This window comes from Saccopteryx leptura, chromosome 4 (assembly GCF_036850995.1).
Source record: "Saccopteryx leptura isolate mSacLep1 chromosome 4, mSacLep1_pri_phased_curated, whole genome shotgun sequence".
Classification (NCBI taxonomy): domain Eukaryota; kingdom Metazoa; phylum Chordata; class Mammalia; order Chiroptera; family Emballonuridae; genus Saccopteryx; species Saccopteryx leptura.
Genome location: NC_089506.1, coordinates 223310041 through 223322639, shown reverse-complemented (window position 1 = coordinate 223322639; position 12599 = coordinate 223310041). Strand labels below are relative to the sequence as shown.

Sequence of the window (12599 nt, the reverse complement as noted above, 5' to 3'; positions counted from 1 at the left end):
GTAACTCTAAGGGGAGCCCCTGAACGTGTCCAGCAGTGATTCTAAGGGGAGCCCCTGAGTGTGTCCAGCAGTGATTCTAAGGGGAGCCCCTGAACGTGTCCAGCAGTGATTCTAAGGGGAGCCCCTGAGTGTGTCCAGCAGTGATTCTAAGGGGAGCCCCTGAGTGTGTCCAGCGGTGATTCTAAGGGGAGCCCCTGAGTGTGTCCAGCGGTGATTCTAAGGGGAGCCCCTGAACGTGTCCAGCAGTGATTCTAAGGGAAGCCCCTGAACGTGTCCAGCAGTGACTCTAAGGGGAGCCCCTGAACGTGTCCAGCAGTGATTCTAAGGGGAGCCCCTGAGTGTGTCCAGCAGATGACGAGCGGGAGGACCTGTGACCTTCGACAGCAGCCCCGTGAAGCGGCACTTCCCAGAAGTCACCTGCGAGGAAGCAGAGGACCCTCCACAGACTACCTGGGGACACGGCTGACCTCCTCCTCCTCCCAGCTCCGGGAAGTGTTCTCACACCCGCTCGCCTCCAGCCCGAGCGCGAGCCCCGCGCCACCCTCATCGCGGGGTGGACACAGCGGGACCCGGAAGCTCCCTGGTCGTTGCCGGGAAGGGCACATTCTCTCCATGGTTTCCGCCTCCCACGGCGCCAGACACCGTTCTGACTTCGCCACGACAGTACCTGGCGTTGGTGTCGCGGTTGACGTCCACTTGGAACTGAATCAGACGGTCCACCAGGTCTTGGGCTCGCTCACACAGGTCACGGTTGAGGGTCACGGCGTCCAGGCAGAACATGGCCAGTGGCACAGAAATGTGCATGGACGCAATCTCACTTCTCCGCTTCTTTATGCCATCGATCCTCTGCAAAAAAAAAAAAAGGAGGAATGTAGTCAATGGCTCCATTTACCTCCAGCCTCTCTATGGCTTTGCCAGGGGCGTCCCCCGGGACCACCTGGTGCCACACTGAACCCCGTTTATATACGAAGAAAACCCACCGGCTACCGATTGAAGGAGCTGCAGCCCGTGTCACCCAGATAATGAAACGGCCAAGGGGTGAGCGCCTACCGTCACAAAATCGTCGATTTCGTGATTCTCCTTCAGGAACGCGGTGACGCTCTGCCGTGCCGTGTCATCCAGCAAGTCATCGTACTTTCTGTAGACCTGCAGGTATCTTCCCCGGCGAGGAGCATGGAAGCAAACACACAGACGCGGGCCACCAAGCCAGGTCAGTCAGAGCGGCCAGGGAGCAGGCTCAGCACACACAGAAAATCAGCCCCAGCCCAGACGAGGAATCGAAGGCATGCTGAACAGGAGATCCGGAACTCTGGCTGCAGGTTCCAGCTTTGTTACCTCCCAGCTGCCTGAACTTAGACCGGACACGGGGGACCCTCCTGGGACGGCGGTCTCGACAGGCGATGTGTCCGAGTTCACCACGCTCACCCCCATGACAACTGAAAAACTGAGACGAGAGTGTTTCGGCTCACGCCATTAGCGTCATGCTTTTTTTTTTTTGGACACTCATTTTTGGTCATTTTTTCTGTTACTACAGTACAGTGTCCAGGACAGTAGAGTTATGTCCTTTTCCTCTTTCTGTGGCTGAGCTGTGTTTTTATGTTCTCTAGAGCAGGGGTCTCAAACTCGCGGCCCACAGGCCGCATGCGGCCCGCCAAACAATTTTGTGCAGCCCGCAGACTAATCCATGAAGTTCAAAATATTTTGGATAAAATTAAGTAAGCCTAGGGGCCTACTTGTATTTTTCATTTCTCTAGCATCCTAGCTAGATATTAGCTTAGTTAACAGCAGTTGTGATGCGAACTACAGTTTCTGGTCGTTTTGTGACACTGAGTAAACTGCATGTACGATTGTGCTTGTTGTACTGATTTTTTTTTGTTTTCAACTGCAGTGAGAAAAGTGTTGTGTAACAGTTGCCTTTTGTAGACCTAGTGCGGCCCGCCGAACGGCTGTGATCTTGCTCTGCGGCCCACATGCTGAGTTGAGTTTGAGACCCCTGTTCTAGAGGATGATTTTTGCAACCGTGTGAGGGTAGGTGAGTGATGTAGGCTAGGGTGTGTTTCCTCTTACACCAGAATTCGGGTGACGTCACTGTCATAGGGACAGAACTGTGTCATCACCCGAGGACCCCTTGTATTTCTCTTCTTCAAAGATCAGGGTCAGGCCTGACCTGTGGTGGCGCAGTGGATAAAGCGTCGACCTGGAAATACTGAGGTCGCCGGTTCAAAACCCTGGGCTTGCCTGGTCAAGGCACATAGGGGAGTTGATGCTTCCAGCTCCTCCCCCTTCTCTCTCTCTGTCTCTCTCTTCTCTCTCTCTCTCTCTCTCCCTCTCTCTCTCTCCTCTCTAAAAATGAATAAATCAAAATTTAAAAGAAATTAAAAAAAAAAAGATCAGGGTCTTTCATGGAAGTGGCAGTAATAACGCCTCAGAGCGCAGTTTTAACAATGTATTCCTAAAGCAGTTAATACCGAACCCGACATCCAGTGGACATGCAAGAAACATGACTTCCTATCCCTCCTTCCAGCTCTAAAATTCCATGTGTACATTTTTTTTTTTTTTGTATTTTTCTGAAGCTGGAAACGGGGAGAGACAGTCAGACAGACTCCCGCATGCGCCCAACCGGGATCCACCCGGCACGCCCACCAGGGGCGATGCTCTGCCCCTCCGGGCGTCGCTCTGCCGCGACCAGAGCCACTCTAGCGCCTGGGGCAGAGGCCAAGGAGCCATCCCCAGCGCCCAGGACATCTTTGCTCCAATGGAGCCTCGGCTGCGGGAGGGGAAGAGAGAGACAGAGAGGAAGGAGAGGGGGAGGGGTGGAGAAGCAAATGGGCGCTTCTCCTGTGTGCCCTGGCCGGGAATCGAACCTGGGACTTCTACACGCCAGGCTGACGCTCTACCACTGAGCCAACCAGCCAGGGCCCCATGTGTACATTTTAAGATAAAAATCTGGAACTGAGGAACCTCACATCGATGGAATAAAATTGTTTCCCGCTGTTTGCTAACAGCTAATGCGAAAGTAGCTGGACAGATTGCTCTTAGATTGGAGGACATGTTTGAAATGCTCTGACATAAAATAAGTTTAAATAAAAGCAAAGGTGAGCCTGACCCAGGCGGTGGCACAGTGGATAGAGCGTCAGCCTGGGATGCTGAGGACTCAGATTCAAAACCCCAAGGTCCTCGGCTTAAGTGCGGGCTCACCAGCTTGAGCGCGGGATCATAGACATGACCCCGAGGTCGCTGGTTTAAGCGAGGGGTCACTGGCTCAGCTGGAGCCCCCTGGTCAAGGCACCAGTGGTGGGATTCAGCCGGTTTGCACCGGTTCAGAAGAATCGATACCTAATATTTTGTTGAGTTTGGCAAACCGGTTGTTAAAATGGCCCTTGTCATCAGGGTGGACTCCTGGGCAGCCGCCCGGTGTGGAAACCACAAATTTCATTCTTTACTCTTTTTTTAACGTTCACCTGCACAACGCGTGGTCTAAGCACCCGTGGTCATGTTCATTCCGACTACAGGTGAAAAAAATTTGACTGAACTATGCTTGTAATATTTATTTTTTCACTTCATAAAACTCCTTATCCCTTTGATGAGATACTATATTTTAATTCATTCACGTTTGTTACTTCAGTAAACATACATACAACGTAAAGAGAAAAAGTGCCAGACATCCAGGGGGTGACAAGCTGTACTTGGAAATACCTTAAATCACAGTTTTATTGTTTTTGTCAGGTATTATTAATATTTTTTATTAATATTTTAAAACTCTTTCCTGTAACATGATCTAGTGTTGTGTACCTCTTTTATTGTTATTATTTAAGTATTAAATGCATGAAATAATGAACTACCTTTGGTATATCATATTTTTAATACTTAGAATGGTCATTAGGGCAGAGAACTAGTTGTTAAATTATTTAAATCCCACCACTGGAAGGCACATATGAGAAGCAATCAATCAATAAACAACTAAGGTGCTGCAACTACGAGTTGATGCTTCTCATCTCTCTCTCTTCCTGTCTGTCTGTCTTTCTCTGTCTGTCTCTCTTTCTCTCACTTAAAAAAAAAAAAAGATTTGGAATGAGCAGAATTAACTTTGTGGGGCCCAGTGGCACACCCACTTCTAAGAGTTGACCCACACACTTCAGAGACTCTGAAACTGAGACAGAGGAGAAACCACAGAACTGCCCGTCCAGAGGGCAAAAATGTTCGTAGGCGACTCCATGAGCCCAGAACCCGGGGGTCTCAGATCGACGCCCCAGGTCCAGTTCAGGAGGTAGGAGCTTCCACATCCGAGTCTGTGATGTTTCAGACTAGGTTAGCCGTCGTTCTCAGCAGAGGGTGATTTGTTCCCAGGGGACAGTTGGCTACGTTTGGGGACATTTATTTGTTGTCACGGTGAATGGAGAATCCTACTGACCTCTAATGGGCAGAGGCCAGGGAGCCTGCTAAAAAATCCACCCTGCATAGGACAGCCCTCCATTGCAGAATTTACTTTTCTAAAGTGTCAACAGAGCCGCAGTCCAGAGAAGTCCGGGGTCCCTGGCTAGGGCTCTGTCCTGGGAGGCCACGCACCTGCGGAAGTTCCCCATCTATCTGTGGCCCCGTGGTCATTGTTAAAACACATCCTCTCCGCTCTCAAAAGCGGCTCCCTCGAGAAGCTGGGAGCTCCGTTCTGTGACCGTCCTAAACTCAGGACAGCTCACAGGAGCGGACGCATGTGCTCCACAGGGTGAGTGAGGACTCAGGAGCATTCAGATAACTGGCTCTCCACCCCTTTCCTTTCATCCCGAAGTTCAAACAGCTCTGCAAAGAGGAAGTCGCCTCGAACTTCACTGGAGAGCGAAAGCCGCCCTCAACCGAGGTGAGTTTGGCTATTGGTGTGAATGTTCCCGGTTTTCACGGCAGAAACATCCGTCTGTTGAACTCACGGGAGGGGTGCGGCCCCAGCCCTTGTGGAAGCCGCAGCTCGGTAGGTGTATGACCTGGGCAACTTGTCATGTCCCTAAAGCCCAGACATTTCCAAACGCCCAAACCGGTCTGAGCCCACGGCTTTCAAGTGACGAACATGGACCTGCCACTGAATTGGAATTTCGGCTCTCCTGATAATTTTCTGCATCACGTCCGAGAAAAACCAGTAAACCAGAAATGCCCACGCAAACAAGAATCGGCTATTACCAACCATTTCGGGCATGTGGGAACGGCGGCGATGGTTTGTTTGACGATAGTCACCCCCCAACACTCTATAAACCCATGCCCCAAAGGTCCCGTGACAGCGAAACTCACTCACTTCTGGGGGCCCAGCTGGTTCTTCTGAAAGACCTCAAAGGTTTGAGCCACGAAATCAGAAACCAGTTTTTCTTCGGGGCTCACGGTTCCAAGAGTCAGATTATAGCCTTTCAGCTCCGGGAAGAGGACAGATTCCACCTGCAGCGTAGAGACCAGAAGACGTGAGGAGGGAGACAGCACCGGACAGACAGACGTGAAGTCCTCCCAACGCCCCAGCGGACGGACACGGCGCCCTCCCCCACACCCCAGCGGACGGACGCGATGTCCTCCCCGGCGCCCCAGGGGACAGTGCGTCCTTCCCGGCGCCCTCCCCCGCACCCCAGCCGCCTTCCCCGCTCCGTTTTTCCTTTTCTTCTGGAAGGAGGCTGGGCTCGCTCCTCCCCCTCAGAACTCATTGTTCCTGGTTCTTTCTGATCTCCGGTCCTGGGAGAGTCCCCCGGGGGCTTCCCTGCTGAGAGTTCTCGTGCTGAACTTTTTTTTTTTTTTTTTTTCCTTTCACCACAACTGTCAGTCAGTGAATGTGTCATGAGCTGTTTTGGGGCTTTTAGGGGATGGAATATAAATACCAGGAGGGCCTGGATCACACCTGGATTCTGTGTTCTTCTAAAGGGCCCCCCCAAGAGCTTGACACAGAGGACATGCTTCATAAATACCACGTGAGTGCAGGGACATTAGAGCAGGAGTCGGGAACCTCTCTGGCTGAGAGAGCCATGAACGCCACATATTTTACAATGTAATTCCGTGAGAGCCATACAACGACCGGTGTACCTGATGCATTATCCAATAAAAATTTGGTGTTGTCCCGGAGGACAGCTGTGATTGGCTCCAGCCACCTGCAACCATGAACACCAGCGGTAGGAAATGAATGGATTGTCATACATGAGAATGTTTTATATTTTTAACGTTATTATTATTTTTTTTATTAAAGATTTGTCTGCGAGCCAGATGCAGCCATCAAAAGAGCCACATCTGGCTCGCGGGCCATGGGTTCCCGACCCCTGCCTTAGAACGTTAGGGACCCCACCACCTGCCATCACCTTCCCTCTCAGTTAAAGCTACGAAGAGGTGGCTTCCCATCCTGACTCTGCCACTCACTAGGTGACCTTAAGGAAGTCACCGCTCTCTGGACTTGCGTTTTCTCATCTGTAAAAAAGGAGAGACACCCTAGATTCTTCTCTCAGCTCCGGAAGGAAGGGGGAAAAAAGAGCTAGGGTGTGAGGATCCTGAGGCTCTCCCAATATCCGTCTGAAAACTCAGAGGCTCCGACTGACCGGTGGATGGCATGAGTGCACACCTCTTAGACACGGGCTCGCGGGGGCGACCCCTGGAGGCAGCACCACCCCTGCCCGGACCCGCTGCCCTCCCCTGCCCTGTCCACGAGGAACTGGGTGGGGCTCGGGGTCAGCAGGAGCTTCAGAGCGCTGCCTCCCGTCACACCAGGCACGGGCTCTTGAGGGGACGACAGGGACGGAGAGGCAGCAACTGCCCGTGACCTGTGCCCTCCTCTGCCATGACCTGTGCCCTCCTCTGCCGTGACCTATGCCCTCCTCTGCCGTCCACCCGGAGGTTCCGAACCAGGTGGAAGGTCTCTGCCGCGGCCGGAGGCTGAAAGCCAGGAGACGGAGCCTCTGGCACGGGTCAAGCGCCGGGGATGAAACGGTCTCAGGCAGCGCGACGGGGCCTGCGTCCGGGCCACGCAGCGGACACACGTGGGCGGGGAAGTGGATGGTCCCTCGGGGAGACGTCTCCAACGGAAAGAGGAAGCGGCTCGTCTTGTTGCCCGTGGGCGTGGCTGGTTCTCCCCACGCCCCGCCGAGCCGCCCGTCACCCTGATTTGCAGAGCGACAGCGCCGTGTCCTGCTCAGCTGCGTGACGCGCTCTTCTCTCCCGGGACCTCTGGTCCCGGACTCGCTGTCCTCGCCCTCGCCCTCGCCCTCGGTGCGCAGGCCAACCACGTCCAGCCTGGCAGGGTCCTGGCACTCGGAGTGAGGAAGATTCTCCCACCGGGAGAGAGAGACACTGGCCTGAACCGCTCTTTCCAAAGTAACGTCGATACAGCTGTAATATTTCTGATTATAAATAAATATGAATGTAAAAATAATATTTCTGACTGTAAACATAACGCTGGCTAACGCTGATGGACATGCTGCTTAGCTCTAAGGTCTGAATTTCAGAAAACACTTCTTTTAACGCGGCCTGTGTCGATTTCCTTACGCCTCTCACGGACCACTTTTTATTTCAATCTGTAGGAAATCAGGACAGCACCCTCATCCTCCTCGTTGTATTTTTTAATTTCCTTTTTCTTTCTTTTTTAAAAATAATTTTATTTTGAAAATTAAATTTAATGGGGGTGACACTGATCAGTAAGAGGACATAGGTTTCAGGTGAACATCTCTATAGCATTTGAACGGTGGATTATGCTGTGAGCCCATCACCCAAAGTCAGATCGTTTTCTGTCACCGTGTATTTGTCCCTCGTAACTCCCCTCTGCTCTTGCCCTCCCCCAGGTAACCACCTCACTTTTATCCGTGTCCATGAGTCTCCGTTTTATATCCCACCTATGTGTGAAAAATTATACAGTTCCTAGCTTTCTCTGATTTACTTATTTCACTCAGTAGAATGTTCTCAGGGTCCATCCGTGTCGTCTTAAATGAAAATATGTCATCATTTCTTGTGGCTGAGTAGTGTTCCCTTGTATGTATGTCCCATCTCTTCTTTATCCAGTCCTCTATCAGGGAACTTGGGTTGTTTCCCTGTCTTGGCCACTGTGAACAGTGCTGCGATGAACATGGGGGTGCCTGTGTCTTTGCATACCAGTGTTTTCAAGTTTTGGGGGCAGACAGCTAATAGAGGGATTGCTGGGCCATATGGTAATTCTATTCTTAATTTTTTGAGGAACCACCACACTTTCTTCCATGATGGCTGTGCCAGTTTACATTCTCACCAGCAGTGAGTGAGGGTTCCTTTTTCTCCACAGCCTCTCCAACACTTGTTATGACCTGTCTTGTTGATAACAGCCAATCTAACAGGTGTGAGGTGGTATCTCACTGTAGTTTTGATTTGCATTTCTCTAATAGCTAATGAAGATGAGCATCTTTTCATAACCCTGTTGGCCACTTGTATGTCCTCTTGGGAGAGATGTCTGTTCAGGTCCTCTCCCCATTTTTTAATTGGATTGTTTGCTTGTTTGTTGTTAAGATGGAACCTTTGCATCCACAACATCCCTCCCGATTTTTACCCAACAAATATGGGTGTAGGACCAGCCTGTTCCATCTCTCTGTCCCTCCTTCCAGTCCTGTGGCTTCTTCTGTATATCCTTAATTACAGGACTTCAGTTCGGCTGGATTTTGGATGGTTCTGGATGATGGTTGTTCTGCAGTTTAGTTGTAATTCTGATGTGTTTGTGGGAGGACTTTAGTATTTCCTACACTGCCATCTTGTCCGTAACCCCCTCAATCTTGTTTCTTACTAAGACAAATACTTTCTAAAATTTGCTTTGGTTTCTCTTAGTGACTTTCTCTCAGATATGCTTTTCTTCTGCACGTTGAGAGCTATTATCAAACATCTCACGCTGACTTTTTTCTAACCTTTAAAATTCATGCTTAACCATAAATGTGGCCAGACTGGCAGGGACAGGGAGTACTGTCTACTTGTTGCCTTTCTTAGATATTTTTCTTAGATAGTCCACCTGAAGAACTTTTAAACCATCACTACTGAGTTCAGAGGTAAAGAACCGTCCGGGTCGTTTGGGGGCAGGACACACAGTTGCGAGCGTCTTTAGACGGAGAACTTCGAGCCTGGGCTGCTCCCCCCACCCCCGTTTGGTAGAGTCGCCGGCATTCCCTTGGGCCGAGCTTTCAAACGTGGTGCCGACGACGACCTGCGGCTGTGTCTTCTCACCGTGACATCCTGCGGACCCTCCCGGCTCCTGCTGGGCTCTGGGCAACAGCAGCCACGTGAGCCCTGGGCTCTGCCAGCCTGCGTGCTCGCTAACACTGCGACCCAACAGCACGGGAGGCGAGCTCAGGCGACGTGGCAGTGTGCGCTGTGTCTGTCCCCAAGCTTCACACTCATCCTTCCAAGGTGCAGGGTCTTCCTTCTCACGTCCTCCCTCGGGACACCGGTGGCAGGAGAGCCGCCTGCTCTCTCTTTCCCCTCCACACGCCCACCCAGGCTTCTTGTTAACCCGGTTGGGTCGGGTTCAAAACCCAAAATTTAGAGGGAAGCCCACTGGGACACTGGTTTCACGTGCTGCCCTACAACCTACAACCCCAGCTCACATCTTGAGCTCGTAGAACCAGGCCCCTCTGTACAGAACCGCAGAGAGAACACACTCAAGAGCATCATCCACGCATCACCCACAATGCCTGGTCAGGAGTGTCGGGGAGAGCAACACCTCCTAGGTCCCTTGGCCCTGGACACCAACCCCCTTGGCCACGCCAACCGCCAGAGGGAAAGAGAAGATGGCACACAAAGGGGTCGCTCACACTCATGTGGGGGACCTGGCCCAGTCCTAAGACTCAGCTACCACAAATGTCAGGAAGCTGACTGGGTAATGCCACCCGGGAGTGGAGACTGAAAAGGACTTGGGCCAGCATGGGAGGCTGCACTCTCCCCTGGACACCTACAGTCGTTAAACAAAGGAAAAAACATATGAGCCTGGCTGGCTGGCTCAGTGGTGGAAGTCCCAGGTTCAATTCCCGGCCAGGGCACACAGGAGAAGCACCCATCTGCTTCTCCACCCTTCCCCCTCTCCTTCCTCCCTCTCTCTCTTTCTCTCTCTCTCTCTCTCTCTCTCTTCCCCTCCCACAGCCGAGGCTCCATTGGAGCAAAAGTTGGCCGGGGCGCTGAGGATGGCTCTGTGGCCTCTGCCTCAGGCGCAAGAATGGCTCTGGTTGCAACAGAGCAACGCCCCAGATGGGCAGAGCATCGCCCCCTGGTGGGCGTGCCGGGTGGATCCTGGTCGGGTGCATGTGGGAGTCTGTCTTCAGAAAAATACACACACAAAAAAATATGAAACTTCAAGAGCTAAATCAGATGCAGTTTTATGAAGACTCTGGGAAAGTTCATGGCAATTGCTCCACCATGAATTGTCACCCAGGATGGATACAGCTTGGGACACACCTTCCCTTTGGAGGGTGGTATCGTGAGGGGGAAGGCTACTCTCTCCTACAAAGCAAGTCTTAACGCTCTTGTTAGAAGCACAGTTCTGGGATGCATGAACATTTCTTTATGATCCAAATCCTCTTTCTGGGGTCAAGGGGAGTGTACTCAGGATAGATCTCCCAAAGTGAAACTCTCCTGACTGAACATCTTGTATAAATAGCCATTTTACACCTATTTTTGCAATAAGAAAAAAAAAAAAGGTACAAGCGCGGTTAAGTGAATACTTCACCTTGGGGATCCCCTCAGAGTTCTTGATAATTTCCAAGAAAGAGTTGTGTATTAGCTCCCAGCAACCATCAAAAGACGGCTCGAAGACAATCGCGGGCTCCCGGACTCCAAGTTTGATCGTGATCAGCTGAGGCATGAAAAACTCCATCTCTCGGTAGGGCTCCTCAAAGTCATTCCCATCCTTCAGGAGACATAAGATATGGCAACTGTCACCAAAAGCAGGGTTTCCCAGACCCAAGGCAGTGGGCTTTAACATTGTTAGTATGACGAGCTCACACTTAACATCAGGGCTAGGAATGGCTTAGTCCAGGGGTCCCCAAACTTTTTACACAAGGGGCCAGTTCACTGTCCCTCAGACCATTGGAGGGCCAGACTATAAAAAAAAACTATGAACAAATCCCTATGCACAATGCACATATCTTATTTTAAAGTAAAAAACAAAATGGGAACAAATACAATATTTAAAATAAAGAACAAGTAAATTGAAATCAACAAACTGACCAGTATTTCAATGGGAACTATGCTCCTCTCACTGACCACCAATGAAAGAGGTGCCCCTTCCGGAAGTGCGGAGGGGGCCGGATAAATGGCCTCAGGGGGCTGCATGTGGCCCGCGGGCCGTAGTTTGGGGACCCCTGGGTTAGTCCATCCCGGCTCCCCTTCTTCCTCAGAGCCGGGACTTGTGTGTTTCCTTTACTTTGCTTGGAAATTCCTGCCTTCATATGTTCCAGATCCTTCCGATCCGTCCAAACTCATCTCAAACTCCCCTCCCTTCAAAAAGCTTCCTTAGTCCCCAGCCAGAGATAACCTCCACCTCCCCCCCTCCTGAGGGCATTCCGTCTTCCTTTCTTGTAGAGAGTGACTCGGACACTGCTCACAGAAATTAAGGAATATTTCAAAATGAATACGAAGCAATAAAAAAATAAGAAGTGTTTGATTTTTTTTGTTTGGTTGGTTTTTTGTTTTTTTTTTACAGAGACAGAGAGTGAGTCAGAGAGAGGGATAGACAGGGACAGACAGACAGGAACGGAGAGAGATGAGAAGCATCAATCATTAGTTTTTCATTGGGCGTTGCAACACCTTAGTTGTTCATTGATTGCTTTCTCATATGTGCCTTGACTGCAGGCCTTCAGCAGACCAAGTAACCCCTTGCTGGAGCCAGCGACCTTGGGTTCAAGCTGGTGGGCTTTTGCTCAAACCAGATGAGCCCGCGCTCAAGCTGGTGACCTCAGGGTCTCGAACCTGGGTCTTCCACATCCCAGTCCGACGCTCTATCCACTGCGCCACTGCCTGGTCAGGCAGATTTATTTATTTATTTATTTTTTTAATGAAATAAGAACATCAGAAAAGCAAATGACAAGTCAAAGAAAGTTGTTTGATGATACAAATGAGAGGCAAAACCCACTGTTATTTCACTGGTGAGAAGGCACTAGACAGAGGCTGAAAGTACTGGAGAGTCTGCACGGTCCCTGATCCCCTCACTGTTGTGAGCAGTGTACATCTCATTGTTTCTATTCCCCTCTACACGGGAGGGCAGGACCGGTGCCTGAACCATCGACCTCTTCCAAAACATCTCAGATGGCACTGAAGCGAATAATGGGGTGCTCGATGAAAATTTGCTGACTGGATTCACACAGAGACCAGTCTTCGTTATCGGTCTACTTCACACAGAGTTGCTAAACGAGCCGACAGTCGACTTCAAATGTCAAGCTTCCCTACAACAACACTGGTGTGGGGATTCGCACCATTCTCTAGTCTACAGGGACTAACTAGTAAGACAGCCGCTTTTTGTGAGTAACAAACGGAGCCTACTCAAGATTGCCACAGGGCAGCTGTGAAGTACTTGTCTAATTGCCTTTAGACATTCCTACATCAGTTTAAGGATGACGGGCGAACATTTGTTAAACACGCACTACGTATCAAAT

At 50.8% G+C, this 12599-nt stretch overlaps 1 protein-coding gene across 2 annotated transcripts in view; it reads right to left on the bottom strand.

Annotated features, from left to right (window-relative positions):
* The window catches only part of DNAH3 (dynein axonemal heavy chain 3), a 208317-nt gene that overhangs the window by 167321 nt on the left and 28397 nt on the right, over positions 1 to 12599 (bottom strand). For both annotated transcript variants that reach the window (XM_066383459.1, XM_066383458.1), the window contains exons 11-14: positions 10676 to 10855; positions 5282 to 5418; positions 1051 to 1156; positions 668 to 846 (exon numbers count right to left, since the gene is read on the bottom strand). In XM_066383459.1, coding sequence (XP_066239556.1) covers positions 668 to 846; positions 1051 to 1156; positions 5282 to 5418; positions 10676 to 10855 — 602 coding nt within the window. The remainder of the gene's footprint in view (positions 1 to 667; positions 847 to 1050; positions 1157 to 5281; positions 5419 to 10675; positions 10856 to 12599) is intronic.